Below are 21,033 nucleotides of genomic sequence, written 5' to 3'. Positions count from 1 at the left end.
CTCCGTACTCTGCTGACAGTGGTCCTACCCCTCAGTACTCTGCTGACGCTGGTCCTGCCCCTCCGTACTCTGCTGACAGGGGTCCTACCCCTCAGTACTCTGCTGACAGTGGTCCTGCCCCTCCATACTCTGCTGACAGTGGTCCTGCCCCTCCGTACTCTGCTGACAGTGGTCCTGCCCCTCCGTACTCTGCTGACAGTGGTCCTGCCCCTCCATACTCTGCTGACACTGGTCCTGCCCCTCCGTACTCTGCTGACAGTGGTCCTGCCCCTCCGTACTCTGCTGACAGTGGTCCTGCCCCTCCGTACTCTGCTGACAGTGGTCCTGCCCCTCCGTACTCTGCTGACAGTGGTCCTGCCCCTCCGTACTCTGCTGACAGTGGTCCTGCCCCTCCATACTCTGCTGACACTGGTCCTGCCCCTCCGTACTCTGCTGACAGGGGTCCTGCCCCTCCTTACTCTGCTGACAGTGGTCCTGCCCCTCCATACTCTGCTGACACTGGTCCTGCCCCTCCGTACTCTGCTGACAGTGGTCCTGCCCCTCCGTACTCTGCTGACAGTGGTCCTGCCCCTCCGTACTCTGCTGACAGTGGTCCTGCCCCTCCGTACTCTGCTGACAGTGGTCCTGCCCCTCCGTACTCTGCTGACAGTGGTCCTGCCCCTCCGTACTCTGCTGACAGTGGTCCTGCCCCTCCGTACTCTGCTGACAGTGGTCCTGCCCCTCCGTACTCTGCTGACAGTGGTCCTGCCCCTCCGTACTCTGCTGACAGTGGTCCTGCCCCTCCGTACTCTGCTGACAGTGGTCCTGCCCCTCCATACTCTGCTGACAGTGGTCCTGCCCCTCCGTACTCTGCTGACAGTGGTCCTGCCCCTCCGTACTCTGCTGACAGTGGTCCTGCTCCTCCGTACTCTGCTGACAGTGGTCCTGCCCCTCCATACTCTGCTGACAGTGGTCCTGCCCCTCAGTACTCTGCTGACGCTGGTCCTGCCCCTCAGTACTCTGCTGACAGTGGTCCTGCTCCTCAGTACTCTGCTGACAGTGGTCCTGCCCCTCCGTACTCTGCTGACAGTGGTCCTGCCCCTCAGTACTCTGCTGACAGTGGTCCTGCCCCTCAGTACTCTGCTGACAGTGGTCCTGCTCCTCAGTACTCTGCTGACAGTGGTCCTGCCCCTCCGTACTCTGCTGACAGTGGTCCTGCCCCTCCGTACTCTGCTGACAGTGGTCCTGCCCCTCCGTACTCTGCTGACAGTGGTCCTGCCCCTCCGTACTCTGCTGACGCTGGTCCTGCCCCTCCGTACTCTGCTGACAGTGGTCCTGCCCCTCCGTACTCTGCTGACAGTGGTCCTGCCCCTCCGTACTCTGCTGACAGTGGTCCTGCCCCTCCGTACTCTGCTGACAGTGGTCCTGCCCCTCCGTACTCTGCTGACAGTGGTCCTGCCCCTGTTTAATAAGTACTAATTACCCGCTCATAAGTGGTGGGATTTGCTCATATCTTATTCCCGCTGATCCCCTGAATATTCCATTTTTTTAAAATCCATCATATGGTTCCAGAGACACGGGCCTTTTTGTTTATTGAAATTGTGAATAATCTTTAAGGGGTGTGGCTAATTATGCAAAACAGCCTAAAGATACGCCCCAGAGGAGCATGTACGCCACGCACCTTTGAAAAGATGCTGAGAATGACACTGAACGAAAAGGCCCATATCTCTGGAACCGTATGGCAGATTTAGAAAAAAAATAAAAAAGCTGATTGGTTGTTATAAACAAATAAGGGAGGAGTTTACTGACGCAGCAAATAAACTCCACCAATCACATCTCAGGTTATATGTAGGTATAAGCCAAGCTGTTATGTGATTGGATGATGCAAACTAGACATGGACTGCAGCTGCGCTCCTGCACAGACGTGCCGAATGAAAAAACTACACGCCCCAGAATGCTGTGCGGCCCGGATGCGTTTCGTCAGAGACACGTGATCAGAGTCACATGACTGGAGTAATGGCTGGGCTGCCGGACGGTGTGTTTTCTAGCCTGCAGCTCTTGTTAAAGGTGAGAGACTCCCGGGCGTCTGTGCTCTGCTCATAGGATAGGAGTTCCGGTGTATAGCTAACGAATGCGGCCTGTGTGTAATATGGGGACTACAAGTACCAGCGTGCACGGAGAGCCTGTGTGTTACATGGGGACTACAAGTACCAGCATGTGGGGAGAGCTGGCATTTCTATCATTACAGGCTGTAAATGTGAACATAACTTCTCACAGCTGAGGGTTTGTTACAGTTGCCTCCTGTATTAAGTCCTCACATCAGCCTCCATGTCCTCCCACACTGACCCTCACCTCCGTGTCCTCCCCACCCCGTCCCTTGCATCCGTGTCCTCCCCACCCCATGTCCTCCCCTCTGTCCCTCGCGTCCGTGTCCCCGTCCCTCGCGTCCGTGTCCCCGTCCCTCGCGTCCGTGTCCCCGTCCCTCGCGTCCGTGTCCCCGTCCCTCGCGTCCGTGTCCCCGTCCCTCGCGTCCGTGTCCCCGTCCCTCGCGTCCGTGTCCCCGTCCCTCGCGTCCGTGTCCCCGTCCCTCGCGTCCGTGTCCCCGTCCCTCGCGTCCGTGTCCCCGTCCCTCGCGTCCGTGTCCCCGTCCCTCGCGTCCGTGTCCCCGTCCCTCGCGTCCGTGTCCCCGTCCCTCGCGTCCGTGTCCCCGTCCCTCGCGTCCGTGTCCCCGTCCCTCGCGTCCGTGTCCCCGTCCCTCGCGTCCGTGTCCCCGTCCCTCGCGTCCGTGTCCCCGTCCCTCGCGTCCGTGTCCCCGTCCCTCGCGTCCGTGTCCCCGTCCCTCGCGTCCGTGTCCCCGTCCCTCGCGTCCGTGTCCCCGTCCCTCGCGTCCGTGTCCCCGTCCCTCGCGTCCGTGTCCCCGTCCCTCGCGTCCGTGTCCCCGTCCCTCGCGTCCGTGTCCCCGTCCCTCGCGTCCGTGTCCCCGTCCCTCGCGTCCGTGTCCCCGTCCCTCGCGTCCGTGTCCCCGTCCCTCGCGTCCGTGTCCCCGTCCCTCGCGTCCGTGTCCCCGTCCCTCGCGTCCGTGTCCCCGTCCCTCGCGTCCGTGTCCCCGTTCCTCGCGTCCGTGTCCCCGTCCCTCGCGTCCGTGTCCCCGTCCCTCGCGTCCGTGTCCCCGTCCACCCCCATGTCCTCCTCCCTCGCCTCTTCATCTACCCCCGACACTTGCCTTCGTGTTTTCCTCCCCGACCCCTCGGCTCCATGTCCTCCCTCCCCCCGTCCCTCGCCTCCGTGTCCCCTCCACCCCCATGTCCTCCTCCCTCACCTCTTCATCTACCCCGACACTTGCCTTCGTGTTTTCCTCCCCGACCCTCACCTCCGTGTTTTCCTCCCCGACCCTCGCCTCCGTGTTTTCCTCCCCGACCCTCGCCTCCGTGTTTTCCTCCCCGACCCTCGCCTTCGTGTTTTCCTCCCCGACCCTCACCTCCGTGTTTTCCTCCCCCGACCCCTCGCCTCCGTGTTTTCCTCCCCGACCCCTCGCCTCCGTGTTTTCCTCCCCCGACCCCTCGCCTCCGTGTTTTCCTCCCCCGACCCTCGCCTCCGTGTTTTCCTCCCCGACCCTCGCCTCCGTGTTTTCCTCCCCGACCCTCGGCTCCATGTCCTCCCTCCCCCCGTCCCTCGCCTCCGTGTCCCCTCCACCCCCATGTCCTCCTCCCTCGCCTCTTCATCTACCCCCGACCCTCGCCTCCGTGTTTTCCTCCCCGACCCTCGCCTCCGTGTTTTCCTCCCCCGACCCCTCGCCTCCGTGTTTTCCTCCCCGACCCTCGGCTCCATGTCCTCCCTCCCCCCATCCCTCGCCTCCGTGTCCCCTCCACCCCCATGTCCTCCTCCCTCGCCTCTTCATCTACCCCCGACACTTGCCTTCGTGTTTTCCTCCCCGACCCTCGCCTCCGTGTTTTCCTCCCCCGACTCCTCACCTCCGTGTTTTCCTCCCCGACCCTCGGCTCAATGTCCTCCCTCCCCCGTCCCTCGCCTCCGTGTCCCCTCCACCCCCATGTCCTCCTCCCTCGCCTCTTCATCTACCCCCGACACTTGCCTTCGTGTTTTCCTCCCCGACCCTCGCCTCCGTGTTTTCCTCCCCGACCCCTCGCCTCCGTGTTTTCCTCCCCGACCCCTCGCCTCCGTGTTTTCCTCCCCGACCCTCGCCTCCGTGTTTTCCTCCCCGACCCTCGCCTCCGTGTTTTCCTCCCCGACCCTCGCCTCCGTGTTTTCCTCCCCGACCCTCGCCTCCGTGTTTTCCTCCCCGACCCTCGCCTCCGTGTTTTCCTCCCCGACCCTCGCCTCCGTGTTTTCCTCCCCGACCCCTCGCCTCCGTGTTTTCCTCCCCGACCCCTCGCCTCCGTGTTTTCCTCCCCGACCCCTCGCCTCCGTGTTTTCCTCCCCGACCCTCGCCTCCGTGTTTTCCTCCCCGACCCTCGCCTCCGTGTTTTCCTCCCCGACCCTCGCCTCCGTGTTTTCCTCCCCGACCCTCGCCTCCGTGTTTTCCTCCCCGACCCTCGCCTCCGTGTTTTCCTCCCCGACCCTCGCCTCCGTGTTTTCCTCCCCGACCCTCGCCTCCGTGTTTTCCTCCCCGACCCTCGCCTCCGTGTTTTCCTCCCCGACCCTCGCCTCCGTGTTTTCCTCCCCGACCCTCGCCTCCGTGTTTTCCTCCCCGACCCTCACCTCCGTGTTTTCCTCCCCGACCCTCGCCTCCGTGTTTTTTTTTTCGTTTTTTTTTTTCCTCCCCGACCCTCGCCTCCGTGTCCTCCCCTCTGACCCTTTCCTCTATTTCAGGCCTCCTCGAAGGATGCGGTGCAGAAACTTTGCAGAGACTCCTTCCCCCGTTCGGCGGTCGGCTCCGTCCAGATGGTGGGCAGCGTGTCGTCCAGCCTGTCGGTGACTGCGGAGGAGGCGTCCCAGGTGGGTGCTCACATGGGGCCACAAAGAGATAATAAGAAAAAAAATATTAAAGAGCCTGTAAAACGCTGTATTGGATCGGCCGGGCGCGTGCAGCGCGGAGATAAGCGGCTGTCGGATTTCTCGGGCGCAGTTAATCATGGCCGACCCTCGTGTTCCCTCACACAGCAGGCGGTCAGGTGGCCACTGTGCACATTTCAGGGGTGATGATAGAAATAACAGTATAAGCGGTGGTCTCTCATACCCCACGATTGGTGGCAGGGGTGATAACATGAAGAAAAGCTCCTGTCCGACTGCAGACAAACACTTAAATTATATTCTTATTGTTTCCGGTTGTTCTACAGCATCTTGGGGGGGGCGGGATCAGCTCTTCAAAGGACCTTTAATAAAATCAATAAATGTGTATGCAGCTCCCATGCAGAGTCATGTGCCAGAATAGTGCAGCCTTTACTGTAGTGTTCTGTGTAGTAAAGTGGTCCTTTCCCTCCGTGTGTATTAGGTGATACAGGCGGTGCACTCGCTCACCCGGCACCTGGTGTACAGAGGCCTGACCTCGGCGGAGCAGATATCCTCCGTGTTCCCACACGACTTCCACCAGAACCTGAAGAATCTCCTGACAAAAATAATCCTAGAGAACATGTGAGTCCGGGGTCTGGTGTAGACTCTCCCACATCCAAGTGATAGAAATCGAATAAGATTTTGCTACATTGTATCAGAGCAGGTGTGATGTATTAAAGGGGTTGTCCACGACATTGATGGCCTATCCTTAGAATAGGTCATCAATGTCTGATGTGATTAGGGGACAGATGTGCAGTACCTGGCCACTATGCAGCCCACCGAGCTGAGCATATTCGGCCACCGCACTCCCACCGATCAGACATTGACGCCCTATTCTAAGGCTAGGCCATCAATGTTAAAAGTCGTGGACAATCCCTTTAATACATCACATCTGGTCTGATACAATCAGATCTGCCGACTCGGAATGCCAAACCTCCAACTCCTCAATTTCTCTGACTCCCTCGTACATGGCTCATGTTACGTGTTAGGCTATGTTCACACTTTGCAGATTCCACTGCGGATTTTTCCGCAGCAGAATCCCAAAATCCGCAGTGAAAACCCGTCGCGGTTTTTACTGCGGATTTATCGCGGTTTTTACTGCGGTTTCTTCTGCAGATTTTCATCTGCAGTTTTCTATTGGAGCAGGTGAAAATCCGCAGAAAAGAAGTGTTACTAAGTGACATGCTGCGGAATGTAATCCGCAGCGTTTCCGCGCGTTTTTTTCCGCAGCATGTGCACTGCGTTTTTTGTTTCCCATAGGTTTACATTGTACTGTAAACTCATGGGAACCTGCTGCGGATCCGTGTGAACATGGCCTCACATTTACTGTAGTGAAATGGTAACATCAGGCTATTAATCACCATTATGGTACAATAATCAGTCTATTTATATAGAACATAAAACATATTTATTAGAATATGACTTTAGAACACAAAAAATGTTAATAAATTGTAAATACACTATGCAGTAAGTGGGGGGGGGGAGTTTTTAACAAAAACGTACTGAACAACATTTGTGCAGTCTGAGACATAGTGTCTCCTCCATCAGATCCTCCTTCATGGATGACATCACATCTGACCTAATTATTGTAAGGTGAGAGAACAACCTCCCTACACTAACTTGTGCTGGTGGCAAAGCGGTGACCACACGGGAACATTTCCCAATGTTTGGGTATAAAGGAATCTCCTCGTGCACGGTCAGTTTTGATGAACAGTTGAACTCTTCTACTTCTTTAAGACGATCTTTCAGAAAAATGTTTCATTCTCTGTGCACACGTTGCACACAGAGAAGCACATTGCTAAGGAGAGTAAAACTAATCCCAAACTGTTCTTCAACTATATCAATAGTAAAAGAATAAAAACTGAAAATGTAGGCCCCTTAAAAAATAGTGAGGAAAGAATGGTTGTAGATGACGAGGAAAAAGCTAACATATTAAACACCTTCTTCTCCACGGTATTCACGGTGGAAAATGAAATGCTAGGTGAAATCCCAAGAAACAATGAAAACCCTATATTAAGGGTCACCAATCTAACCCAAGAAGAGGTGCGAAACCGGCTAAATAAGATTAAAATAGATAAATCTCCGGGTCCGGATGGCATACACCCACGAGTACTAAGAGAACTAAGTAATGTAATAGATAAACCATTATTTCTTATTTTTAGGGACTCTATAGCGACAGGGTCTGTTCCGCAGGATTGGCGCATAGCAAATGTGGTGCCAATATTCAAAAAGGGCTCTAAAAGTGAACCTGGAAATTATAGGCCAGTAAGTCTAACCTCTATTGTTGGTAAAATATTTGAAGGGTTTCTGAGGGATGTTATTCTGGATTATCTCAATGAGAATAACTGTTTAACTCCATATCAGCATGGGTTTATGAGAAATCGCTCCTGTCAAACCAATCTAATCAGTTTTTATGAAGAGGTAAGTTATAGACTGGACCACGGTGAGTCATTGGACGTGGTATATCTCGATTTTTCCAAAGCGTTTGATACCGTGCCGCACAAGAGGTTGGTACACAAAATGAGAATGCTTGGTCTGGGGGAAAATGTGTGTAAATGGGTTAGTAACTGGCTTAGTGATAGAAAGCAGAGGGTGGTTATAAATGGTATAGTCTCTAACTGGGTCGCTGTGACCAGTGGGGTACCGCAGGGGTCGGTATTGGGACCTGTTCTCTTCAACATATTCATTAATGATCTGGTAGAAGGTTTACACAGTAAAATATCGATATTTGCAGATGATACAAAACTATGTAAAGCAGTTAATACAAGAGAAGATAGTATTCTGCTACAGATGGATCTGGATAAGTTGGAAACTTGGGCTGAAAGGTGGCAGATGAGGTTTAACAATGATAAATGTAAGGTTATACACATGGGAAGAAGGAATCAATGTCACCATTACACACTGAATGGGAAACCACTGGGTAAATCTGACAGGGAGAAGGACTTGGGGATCCTAGTTAATGATAAACTTACCTGGAGCAGCCAGTGCCAGGCAGCAGCTGCCAAGGCAAACAGGATCATGGGGTGCATTAAAAGAGGTCTGGATACACCTGATGAGAGCATTATACTGCCTCTGTACAAATCCCTAGTTAGACCGCACATGGAGTACTGTGTCCAGTTTTGGGCACCGGTGCTCAGGAAGGATATAATGGAACTAGAGAGAGTACAAAGGAGGGCAACAAAATTAATAAAGGGGATGGGAGAACTACAATACCCAGATAGATTAGCGAAATTAGGATTATTTAGTCTAGAAAAAAGACGACTGAGGGGTGATCTAATAACCATGTATAAGTATATAAGGGGACAATACAAATATCTCGCTGAGGATCTGTTTATACCAAGGAAGGTGACAGGCACAAGGGGGCATTCTTTGCGTCTGGAGGAGAGAAGGTTTTTCCACCAACATAGAAGAGGATTCTTTACTGTTAGGGCAGTGAGAATCTGGAATTGCTTGCCTGAGGAGGTGGTGATGGCGAACTCAGTCGAGGGGGTCAAGAGAGGCCTGGATGTCTTCCTGGAGCAGAACAATATTGTATCATACAATTAGGTTCTGTAGAAGGACGTAGATCTGGGGATTTATTATGATGGAATATAGGCTGAACTGGATGGACAAATGTCTTTTTTCGGCCTTACTAACTATGTTACTATGTATGTTACGTTGCTGTTTTGTCGCAGTTTTTTCGCGTTTTTCCCCGATAAAAACGCTATAAAACCGCAAAAAAAACGCATACAATAAGCATCCCATCATTTAGAATGAATTCCGCATGTTTTGTGCACATGATGCGTTTTTTTTCCATGAAAAAAACGCATCGCGGTAAAAACCGCAGCATGTTCATTAATTTTGCGTTTTTTTTTTTTTTTTTTTTTTGCGGATTTCCCACTACAAAATGCATTGGGAAATGTCCGGGAAAAAACCGCGGCAAAAAACGCATGCGGATTTCTTGCAGAAAATTTCAGGTTTTTCTCAGGAATTTTCTGCGAGAAATCCTGAACGTGTGCACATAGCCTCAATCTGTTTTCTATGGGAGTGGAATCCTTTTCCCTGGGTCAATGCTTTCCCTTTATGTCGTCCAAATACTTTTCAAAATGAAACTCCTCATCTGATGAGGATGAAGGAACGACAGCAGCAGCACTGGCAGGACCCGAGTCCTCTTGCTCTTGGCCGTCCTGTAGCCCACTCATCCTAACTGCTCCCTCAGTCGGCGCTTCTTTTCCTTTAGTAAGCTGTTGATCATCCAGCAGTATAGGATGACTCAGGTCCACTTAAACAGCTGCCAGAAGAATTTTATTTTCTAATAGCAGTCTCTCTCTCTGTTTTATTGAAGCAGCAATGCCATCTCCTCTTTGGGACAAGCAAAACTCAAGTTCTTCTCTCATTCCTTCATGAAAATGCCAGGAGTTAAAGCCTCAGCTTCTCATTTTTTTTAGTCACTGTAAATGAAACCATTCCTTCAATTCAGTCACCTGTGTCCATTGACCTTCATTTAGTGTTACCTGAGGGTTGGCCATATCTACAAGGAAGGGTTTCAGCTCAATCATTAAATAGGTGCTTCCCCACTGAGGGGCTTGATCCACAATTGCCCCTTTCCCAGCACGTCTCTTCAAGATGGAATCAATTTTAGCAGTTCTGGCAGCAACAGCCAATTTCCTCACTTTGCTAATCAGAGTTCCAGCATGTCCCTCTTGCAGACGATCTCTTATTGCCGGCTGCAGCGTGTGCACAGCACCGCGCATGTGATGAATAGGAAAGAGGTGTGAAGCAGCTTCAACAAGATCATCTAATTGTAAAGTATCATTGTTCTGTTATTTTGTAGTAGCTTGTTTGTTTAGTTACAGGACTGTGGCCTTCCTTCTCAAACATACTGAATCTGAAGTTTTCTTCTAGCTGCTGATCACATTCAGTATTCTCGTTCATCAGTGTAACTGTACTTATGTCTGAAGCATTGTCAGTTACAGTAGCAAGAACCTGTTCTTTTTAGAGTTCATAACTATAAAAGCCTCTAACGTTTCCCAAATTATCATGAAAACATTTGCATCACTTCCTGCGTGTACCGCTGTACCCAATTTATTAAATATTTTCAGAGTTTGTCCATTTTATACCCCCTCCGACTCCACCAAATGGATTCCGACTCTACAGCCCCGGGTACTGCTGTGAGGGAAGTGCTGGGTCTGTGCTTGTTCCTATTCACTGTCAGCAAGCAGATATCTTGTAGTTATGAGAAATTGAAATAGAAAAGGCCCAAGTCATTCAGTTTTGCGTTTAAAAGAAGAAAAAAAAAAAAAGTGTTCTCTTCTATTATTCATTTAAAGTTTTTCGTGCCAAATTTTTCAATATGACGCAAGCGGTAAATGAATTTTGAGCAATATCAAAAATGCCCTTTATTTTCTTTTATTTTTTATTGATATATACTTTTTAATGTAAAAAAAAAAGTCAGACAGACATAAACTCCACTACACAAAAATAGGCACAAATGCAATAATGAATTGGGCCATAAATGTACTGAAAGGTTTCAAACATTTGCCGCAGTCCTAGATCTTTACTCCTATTGGAAAACATGGGGGAATATATCCGAGCATCGACATAATGCATGGGGTTGATTTACTTCTTGTAGAGGGTGCCATGGGAAATATTAAAGAAACTCCTCGGATTAATGACTCCATTGGAGAAAGCGGAGACGGCTTCATGCAAAGTCAGAGACTGCATTAAAATATTCCTCCTCCCTTCTTTTTTTTTTCTTTTCCCTTTTGAGTCTTGATTGAGTCCATAAATATGGCCGACATCTCTGTGTGATGACATTTCTGATCATAAGTGTGAAGCTATGTTCTACATGGGGTGCACAAGCCACCTGCTCATCCATTATACTGTTCTTCCTCTAGATCTGCGTGGAGAAGTGATGTCCAGAACACGAGCAGTAAGTACACCCGGCTGTCCCTCTAGATAACACGCAGTCAGTACACCCGGCTGTCCCTCTAGAAAACACAAGCAGTCAGTGCACCCGGTTGTCCATCTTAGTAACACGAGTGGTCAGTGCGCCCGGCTGTCCATGTAGATAACACGAGCGGTCAGTGCACCCGGGTGTCCATGTAGATAACACGAGCGGTCAGTGCACCCGGGTGTCCATGTAGATAACACGAGAGCATTCAAGGGAACCTGTCACCCCGTTTTTTGAGATTGAGCTATAAATACTGTTAAATAGGGCCTGCGCTGTGTGTTACTATAGTGTATGTAGTGTACCCTGATTCCCCACCTATGCTGAGAAATAACTTACCAAAGTCGCCGTTTTCGCCTGTCAATCAGGCTGGTCAGGTCGGGAGGGCGTGGTGACATCGCTGGTTCTTCCTCAGCTTTACGTTGGTGGCGTAGTGGTGAACAAGCAGCGCGCGATCTGCGCTGTCATCCCTTTCGTCGGTGGGGGCGGCCATCTTCCTGGGGCCGCGCGTGCGCAGATTGAGTGCTCTGCTGCACGGGGCTTCAGGAAAATGGCCGCGGGATGCCGCGCGTGCGCATTAGAGATCGCGGCGGCCATTTTCCCAAAGCCGAGATGCAAACTCCATGTAGATAACACGAGAGCATTCAGTGCGCCCGGCTGTCCATGTAGATAACACGAGCGGTCAGTGCGCCCGGCTGTCCATGTAGATAACACGAGCGGTCAGTGCACCCGGCTGTCCATCTAGATAACACGAGCAGTCAGTGCGCCCGGCTGTCCATCTAGATACTGTCACCTGTCAGAGTTGCACCTATTAGGCCTTTTCCAAACACTTAAGATGTCAGCTTTCAGTGGGCCATTATTATGCTCCCTGACTCTCATCACAAACCCATCAACACTCTTAAATTATCAGATTAACAGGTTCCTTAACTGATTAGATGCTGCAGGTGCTACTGGTCTCTTCTTCTAAGCGGTTAAAACCAAGCAATCCTAAAATGTATCCCGTCACTTTAACCAGAATGGAAAGAAGCTACAGGTCCAGGCGTTCTGTGCGGCCATGCCTATTGAGCAGCCGTTATCGGTGGCCTCCATGTAATACTACCTGCTTTCCCCCTTTAGTCTCATTGCCACGTCTGGTCGATATGGACTGGAGGGTGGACATCAAGACCTCGTCAGACTCCGTCACACGGATGGCGGTACCCACCTGTCTGCTGAAGATGAAGGCGAGTGTGAGATTTTAGCTGCTGTATTGTCCCGTGCCGGGGCTACATAGGAGTAATACTGCAGACCCTGCAGCCTTCGTTACTCCGACCAATTAAATGTCCCGGGCAATATTGACCTTGACCTCTAAGGCTACGTTCACATTAGCGTTCCGCTAATGTGCGTCGCTGTTGCATCGGCGACGCAGCGGCGACGCGCCCCTATGTTTAACATAGGGGACGCGTGCGTTTTTTTGGTTGCGTTTTTCGACACGTGCGTCGTTTCCAACGCTAGCGTCGGACGCAAGAAAATGCAACAAGTTGCATTTTTCGTGCGTCCGATTTTCGTCAAAACGATGCACGCGTCGCAAAACGCAGCGTTTTTGCGCGCGTTTTTTGTGCGTCGCCGTTGCGTCGCCGACGCAGCGGCGCGCAACGCTAATGTGAACGTAGCCTAAGGGGTTAATCTGCAGACTAGACCACTCAAGCGATCGATCCACTGATCTCACAAATCTAGTACCTAGTAATAGCGCCCCCTGTGGATAGAAACCGGGTCCTAGGAGAATGGTGGCCGACATGGTATCTGTGGTTTTATTTCCCCAGATCCAGGAGGACCCAGGACTGTGCGGACTGGAACCAGCAACATCGTCCCTGACCATGGAGCTCAGCAAAGAAACCTTGGACACCATGTTGGATGGACTGGGTCGGATAAGGGACCAGCTGTCTGCCGTGGCCAACAAGTAGTTAATGCCAGGAGGAATGTCCGTAACGTTCTGCCCTTGTAACGCGGTCGTCGCGCAATAAGCGATGTTACATTTCCTGTAAATATTTTTTTTTTTCTACTATTACAACCTTACAAAAAGTAACATGCGACTGCAGAGTTCTTACCCGGTATCAACGGGAAATACAAGATCGGGCTCCTCCTTTTCGGTCTAGTCCTTAAAGGGGTTGTCACATAAACCACACATCAGATCAATAGAGGAAAGGTGATACATGTATCTAGTGTTCTCGGCTATTATCAACTCCCATAGAAGTCAATAGCGAGAGAAGCGCAGCCAGCTGTTCACGGACCAGAGTTGGGATAGGTGCAAGTTTCCGAGGTGCAACATTCATCTTCCGTGGAGTAGTAGATGTGTAGAGGCATTCGTCATCACTGATACCTCTTGTGTGGCCCTACATGTGTCGATAGTGCAGAACGCTGGTATGTTACACACTAGTAAAGTACAGACGGCCATATTGGTGCTGTCCTACTGATTACAATGATACCTCAGGTGAAGAAAGCAGATCTGTAGATTTTCTTTAATCCGTGTTTTGAAGTTTCCTTGGATTCATCTCTTCGTGCATCAGGGCAGGACTGTGGGTAGGGTCTTCAGCTTTGTTCTGTCCCCTCTGCTGCGTCTTGATGCCTTTTTATTTTTCTTAATTTAACATTTTGTGCCCCCCTAGCTGCAGGCGGCACTTGCAGATTTTGAGCTCTTGGAAGGCTTACGGAAAATGGCACAAACGGCTCTGCATGCGTAGATTGCTACAGTGCCTTGCGAAAGTATTCGGCTCTCTGGAACTTTTCAACCTTTTCTCACATATCATGCTTCAAACATAAAGATACCAAATGTCAATTTTTTTTGTGAAGAATCAACAACAAGTGGAACACAATTGTGAAGTTGAACGAAATTTATTGGTTATTTTAAATTTTTGTGGAAATTCAAAAACTGAATAATGGGCCGTGCAATATTATTCGGCCCCTGTAACTTAATACTTTGTTGCGCCCCTTTTGCTGCGATTACAAGTCTCTTGGGGTTTGTCTCTATCAGTTTTGTACATTGAGAGACTGAAATTCTCGCCCGTTCTTCCTTGGCAAACAGCTGGAGCTCAGTGAGGTTGATGGAGATCGTTTGTGAACAGCAGTTTTCAGCTCTTTCCACAGATTCTCGATTGGATTGAGGTCTGGACTGTGACTTGTCCATTCTAACACCTGGATACGTTTATTTGTGAACCATTCCATTGTAGATTTTACTATGTTTGGAATTATTGTCTTGTTGGAAGACAAATCTCCGTCCCAGTCTCAGGTCTTTTGCAGACTCCAACAGGTTTTCTTCAAAAATGGTCCTGTATTAGCTCCATCCATCTTCCCATCAATTTTAACCATCTTCCCTGTCCCTGCTGAAGAAAAGCAGGCCCAAACCATGATGCTGCCACCACCATGTTTGACAGTGGGGATGGTGTGTTCAGGGTGATGAGCTGTGTTACCTTTACACCAAACATATAGTTTGGCTTTGTTGCCAAAAAGTTTGATTTTGGTTTCATCTGACCAGAGCACCTTCTTCCACATGTTTGGTGTCTCCCAGGTGGCTTGTTGCAAACTATAAACAACACTTTTTATGGATATCTTTGAGAAATGGCTTTCTTCTTGCCACTCTTCCATAAAGGCCAGATTTGTGCAGTGTACGACTGATTGTTGTCCTATGGACAGACTACATTTTGTTCAACTTCACAATTGTGTTCCACTTGTTGTTGATTCTTCACCCAAAATTTACATTTTGTATCTTTTATGTTTTGAAGCATGATATGTGGGAAAAGGTTGAAAAGTTCCAGGGGGGCGAATACTTTCACAAGGCACTGTAAGTACCACCAGTGCCATTTTACTGAAGCCCACCATTAGATTAATTTGCTTAAGCATCACCTGTGACTAGGATGGCGCCAGCGCAAAATTTTAAATAAAGAATAAAATGCTGGATGTGAGGTCTGTCTCTCCCAGTAATATAGGCTGGATGTGAGCTCTGCATGTCTCTCCCAGTAATATAGGCTGGATGTGAGCTCTGCATGTCTCTCCCAGTAGTATAGGCTGGATGTGAGCTCTGTGTGTCTCTCCCAGTAATATAGGCTGGATGTGAGCTCTGCATGTCTCTCCCAGTAATATAGGCTGGATGTGAGCTCTGTGTGTCTCTCCCAGTAATATAGGCTGGATGTGAGCTCTGTGTGTCTCTCCCAGTAATATAGGCTGGATGTGAGGTTAGTGTTTCTCTCCCAGTAATATAGGCTGGATGTGTGCTCTGTGCATCTCTCCTAGTAATATAGGCTGGATGTGAGATCTGTGTGTCTCTCCCAGTAATATAGGCTGGATGTGAGGTCTGTCTCTCCCAGTAATATAGGCTGGATGTGAGGTCTGCGTGTCTCTCCCAGTAATATAGGCTGGATGTGAGGTCAGTGTGTCTCTCCCAGTAATATAGGCTGGATGTGAGGTCTGTGTCTCTCCCAATAATATAGGCTGGATGTGAGGTCAGTGTGTCTCTCCCAGTAATATAGGCTGGATGTGTGCTCTGTGCATCTCTCCTAGTAATATAGGCTGGATGTGAGATCTGTGTGTCTCTCCCAGTAATATAGGCTGGATGTGAGGTCTGTGTGTCTCTCCCAGTAATATAGGCTGGATGTGAGGTATGTGTCTCCCAGTAGTATAGGCTGGATGTGAGGTCTGCGTGTCTCTCCCAGTAATATAGGCTGGATGTGAGCTATGCGTGTCTCTCCCAATAATATAGGCTGGATGTGAGGTCTGCGTGTCTCTCCCAGTAATATAGGCTGGATGTGAGGTCTGCGTGTCTCTCCCAGTAGTATAGGCTGGATGTGAGCTCTGTGTGTCTCTCCCAATAATATAGGCTGGATGTGAGGTCTGCGTGTCTCTCCCAGTAATATAGGCTGGATGTGAGGTCTGCGTGTCTCTCCCAGTAATATAGGCTGGATGTGAGGTCTGCGTGTCTCTCCCAGTAATATAGGCTGGATGTGAGCTCTGTGTGTCTCTCCCAGTAATATAGGCTGGATGTGAGCTCTGTGTGTCACTCCCAGTAATATAGTAAAAAACAAACCATGGCACACTTGAGATCAGGTGGGTCAAGTAAGGTCCCAAACCGTAATTATATAGTAGAAAAACTTGGCACTCAAACTTGGAAAACGAATAAAGTGTTTAATCTAGCCCAATGTTACTGTACCAACAATTCTGACGCAGAAGTAGGTGTGTGTATGTATATATATATATATATATATAATATATATATATATATATAATCTTTTTTTTTTTTTTTTACTTTAGGACAGTCTAAAAATATTCCACATTTATTATAAGGATTCTGTCGGCACAAGATGACCGTTCACACTATTGCATTGTGCATGAAGCGTGCAGTTTTGGGGTCCTCCAGCAGGTGGTGCTGTTATCCTTCCTATGTTGCAGCCTATCTGTGACAGCTGGCTTCATTCTCTCAATGGAAGAGTTTGGTCCCCGGGGACAATGGGGTCCAGGAAGTGCTTTGCGCAGCCTTAGAGATCCACCCAGCTGTGAACGTTTCTTTAATGCCTTGTATCTCGGCTGGAGCATTTTGTTTATTCATCGCTCTAGTGGAATGTCCTCAATTCTGGATGGCACATTGTCCACATCAGGGTCTCACTTTGTCCTTTCTGCACTTCTGAAACTTGAGAGCGATCGGGCGCCTTACAATAACGAGAGCAGGTTTCACTTTCAGAGAACCTGTTGGGGATGGTGCAGGGTGTAGAATTGGGCCGGTTTCCCCTGGCAGCTATGAAGTGACCACCGCAGAGCAGAAGATTTGGGTAATGATTAGAAAAGCTCCGATCCCTCCATAATTTGACATCGGAGCCAGATTGCTATATTTCCCCCCCCCCAGTTTTTCTGGCAGGGGGTCTGTCTTCACAACTCTTGGGTAGATGACTCCAGGTGACCAGGGTTAAGTATAAAGAAAACTTCCAATTTATTGCAACGCACTTGGGAGTAGAACCAAACACCTTTCTCAGCTTTTTTTTTTTATATCTGGTACATCTGGTCACTGGCAGCTCCGTAGAAGTGATTGCTGTATAGCTGCAGTACCAGACACAACCTGTGGACAGGGGTGGTGCTCTACACACACTTCCTTGTTCAATTGGACACTAACAAAAAAAAAAAAGCCCTCCTGTGCCAGCAAGTCACTAGCGATGTGTATAAAGGGGATGGCTGAATGGGATCAGTGGCTGAGCCAGCCCCCTTCTGCTGTGCATCAGCTGTCACTGATGGGGGGGCTTACACTGAACAAGCCAGCCCTGTTCATACACATTGCTAGTCATAGGAGAGATGGAAGGTGGGGGGATTATTGTGTCGGAACAAGCTCAAACGTGCGATGGTAGTTGGTACAACACAATGTTTTTGCTTTCTGTCCCTTTAAGAGTCAGTGTTTGCAGCATCTTTCTGCTCTGGGTAATAGAGGGGCTGCTGCAGTCATCCACTTATGACGTCCATATAGACACAGATATGCTCCTGAGAGGAGGACCCCTTTAATGTTGATAGGCCATAAATCTGTGACTGGGGGGGTCACACTCTCTATGGTCCCCATTTCATATAGAACAACAACTCCCAGCATTTCTCATCATCCACAGGTTGGTAAACCCTCGCTGATCCCAACACATGCTAGCGTTGTCGCGGATGGGGTTGATCATCCACCTAATAGGGACGCCGGACTCCTCTGCCTGAGGAGCGGGGGTCCCTGCAGCCGGACTCCTCTGCCTGAGGAGCGGGGTCCCTGCAGCCGGACTCCTCTGTCTGAGGAGCGGGGGTCCCTGCAGCCGGACTCCTCTGTCTGAGGAGCGGGGTCCCTGCAGCCGGACTCCTCTGTCTGAGGAGCGGGGGTCCCTGCAGCCGGACTCCTCTGTCTGAGGAGCGGGGGTCCCTCCAGCCGGACTCCTCTGTCTGAGGAGCGGGGGTCCCTGCAGCCGGACTCCTCTGTCTGAGGAGCGGGGGTCCCTGCAGCCGGACTCCTCTGTCTGAGGAGCGGGGGTCCCTGCAGCCGGACTCCTCTGTCTGAGGAGCGGGGGTCCCTGCAGCCGGACTACTCTGCCTGAGGAGCGGGGGTCCCTCCAGCCGGACTCCTCTGCCTGAGGAGCGGGGGTCCCTGCAGCCGGACTCCTCTGTCTGAGGAGCGGGGGTCCCTGCAGCCGGACTCCTCTGTCTGAGGAGCGGGGGTCCCTGCAGCCGGTCTCCTCTGTCTGAGGAGCGGGGGTCCCTGCAGCCGGACTCCTCTGCCTGAGGAGCGGGGTCCCTGCAGCCGGACTCCTCTGTCTGAGGAGCGGGGGTCCCCGCAGCCGGACCCCGTCAATCGCAGTCTTTGTAGCATTTCTGGCTACTGACACATTTCGAGTTCCGGTTCCTCCCGTTATAGGAGATCTCTGTCCGGCTCCTCGTGTTTGTACTGAAGCTCTGACGCCATCACAGTTGCTGCAGAATAATTCCCGAACTTCAAAGCCCGGGCTATAAATAGGAGCTTTGTTTCCTTTTATTGTCTTTCCTTTCTCATCTCTGATTTATATTTCAGTGTTAAAAATGCAAATCTGGAAAGAGGAGAAGCTTTGTAGAGAGCGGCGGCGGCGGCAGATTGTATCGAGGAATCGATGGTCTGCTTTATAAAAGGTGTCGCAGAACGCGAGGTGCGAGGGGGGAGGTATGCGGGCCGGTCCTGCTGCAGAACATGCCCGGCTCCAGGCCGTGGTGGCGGATGCTGTCAGCTGCTTACTGATCCTTTCCTAATGCCGTGTCTATAGATGTGGTCCGCGCTGGGAGGACAGGTGGCGTCTGTGACCGGTCACAGCTATAAGAACGGAATGTATGACACCGCTGGCACCAGTGCAAACGGCTGTGATTTAAAGGGGGCTGTTATGACAGGTAATTCAGAACCACAATGGACATTGAAGTTCAGAGCACACAAAGTGACCTGACAATTACCAAAAAACAAGGACGAGCTCTGAGACGTGGGAACTCTGCTGACCGCAATCCCTAATCCTATCACACCACACTAGAGGTAGCCGTGGATTGCGCCTAACGCTCCCTATGCAACTCGGCACAGCCTGAGAAACTAACTAGCCCTGAAGATAGAAAAATAAGCCTACCTTGCCTCAGAGAAATTCCCCAAAGGAAAAGGCAGCCCCCCACATATAATGACTGTGAGTAAGATGAAAATACAAACACAGAGATGAAATAGATTTAGCAAAGTGAGGCCCGACTTACTGAATAGACCGAGGATAGGAAAGATAGCTTTGCGGTCAACACAAAAACCTACAAACAACCACGCAGAGGGGCAAAAAGACCCTCCGCACCGACTAACGGTACGGAGGTGCTCCCTCTGCGTCTCAGAGGTTCCAGCAAGCAAGAAAAACCAATAAAGCAAGCTGCACAGAAAAAATAGCAAGCAAAAATAACACAAGCAAAACTTAGCTTATGCAGGATAGACAGGCCACAAGAACGATCCAGGAGGAAGCAAGACCAATACTAGAACATTGACTGGAGGCCAGGATCAAAGCACCAGGTGGAGTTAAATAGAGCAGCACCTAACGACTTAACCTCATCACCTGAGGAAGGAAACTCAGAAGCCGCAGTACCACTCTCATCCACCAAAGGAAGCTCATAGACAGAACCAGCCGAAGTACCACTCTCGACCACAGGAGGGAGCTTGGCCACAGAATTCACAACAGGGGGCGTCCAGTTCTACAAAACTACTCGACACTCCTTAAGAGGGGACCTCCAATATTGTACCGGTAGTGGTCTGACTCTGCGCAGCCCTTCAGATCAGCAATTATAAGGGGTTGGGGCGCTTGGGCTGCCAAGAAGAGTGGAGGAAGGGAGGTGACAACTGTGCTTAGACGTCACAACTTTTGAGTATTGTACTGTTGGCCTAGCACAGGGCGGGCCCCGAAAATCGCCCCGTTTCAGGGTTTGTGCAAAAGACGAAGGTGATCAAAGCTGATTCATCAGAACCTTCTGACTGTGAGACTGTGGTTATGGCTCATGACAACCAGTTAGAGCTCAGCTTTCATTTTGTCAGGGCAACCAATCAGAGCTCAGCTTTCATTTTACCAGAGTAACTAATCAGAACTTCGTGTTCATTTTACCACAGGAACCAATCAGCTCAGCTTTCACCTTACCTCAGCGACGAATCAGAGCTTGGCTTTCATTTTACCACAGGAACCAATCGGCTCAGCTTTCACTTTACCTCAGCGACGAATCAGAGCTTAGCTTTTTATTTTACCACAGGAACCAATCAGCTTGGCTTTCGCTTTACCTCAGCAGTGCGAGGAATGTCTGTGGCCGTCATTTCCTTCCTGCGGTCGGTGTTTCTCTGCAGAGAGCAGTAGTGATGTGTGAGTCCAACATGGCGTATGTGATAGTGGAGCCTAATGTGTGCACAGGACCAGTCATGGGAACGCACGACGGCTCTGCTGGGCAATGTCCGCATTTTCCCTCTCCAGTAATGAGCAGTGTACAGGGTTTGGTGCAGACTGGTTAGAGGGGTTGTCCACCACGGCTTCATTCCTGGTCTGTGGGTTGATTGGGCTTAAAAAGGGACAACAAAACCAGCAAACCAGCCCCCTTCTGTGTCAGACAGAAACGATATGTCTGCCACAAACTGGAAACTGAGGTGCCGTGGCCGGATCCAATAGTGGAGCTTTGCTTATACGTGTGTGTATCCATAAGGTGTGTGTATATACAGGTGCTTCTCACAAAATCAGAATATCATCAAAAAGTGAATTTATTTCAGTTCTTCAATAGAAAAAGTGAATCTCCTATATTCTATAGAGTCATTACAAAGTGATCTAATTCACGTGTTTATTTCTGTTAATGTTGGTGATTATGGCTTACAGCCAATGAAAACCCAGAAGTCATTATCTCAGTAAATTAGAATACTTTATAACACCAGCTTGAAAAATGATTAAAAAATCTGAAATGTTCCCTACTGAAATGTATGTTCAGTAAATGCACTCAGTACTTGGTCGCGGCTCCTTTTCATCAGTTACTGCATCAATGCGGCGTGACATGGAGGCGATCAGCCTGTGGCGCTGCTGAGGGGTTATGGAAGCCCAGGTTGCTTTGATAGCAGCCTTCAGTTCGTCTGCGTTGTT

The 21,033-nt window shown here is 50.1% G+C and overlaps 1 protein-coding gene across 2 annotated transcripts; it reads left to right on the top strand.

Moving 5' to 3' along the window:
- The first annotated feature begins 1,918 nt into the window (after positions 1-1,918).
- On the top strand, positions 1,919-12,977 carry COMMD9 (COMM domain containing 9). Of its 2 annotated transcripts, XM_069738662.1 has the most exons (6): positions 1,919-2,046; positions 4,807-4,932; positions 5,429-5,568; positions 10,863-10,897; positions 12,032-12,135; positions 12,715-12,977. In XM_069738662.1, the coding sequence occupies exons 1-6, from the start codon at positions 1,984-1,986 to the stop codon at positions 12,853-12,855; spliced, it is 609 nt and encodes a 202-aa protein (XP_069594763.1). In that variant the 5' UTR covers positions 1,919-1,983; the 3' UTR covers positions 12,856-12,977. The 2 variants fall into 2 exon arrangements, with proteins under 2 accessions (XP_069594763.1, XP_069594764.1); XM_069738663.1 differs by lacking the exon at positions 12,032-12,135.
- Positions 12,978-21,033: the final 8,056 nt, after the last annotated feature.

This window comes from Ranitomeya imitator, chromosome 9, assembly GCF_032444005.1.
Source record: "Ranitomeya imitator isolate aRanImi1 chromosome 9, aRanImi1.pri, whole genome shotgun sequence".
Classification (NCBI taxonomy): domain Eukaryota; kingdom Metazoa; phylum Chordata; class Amphibia; order Anura; family Dendrobatidae; genus Ranitomeya; species Ranitomeya imitator.
The sequence above is the reverse complement of the archived record's forward strand: the minus strand, read 5'-3'. Positions and strand labels throughout refer to the sequence as shown.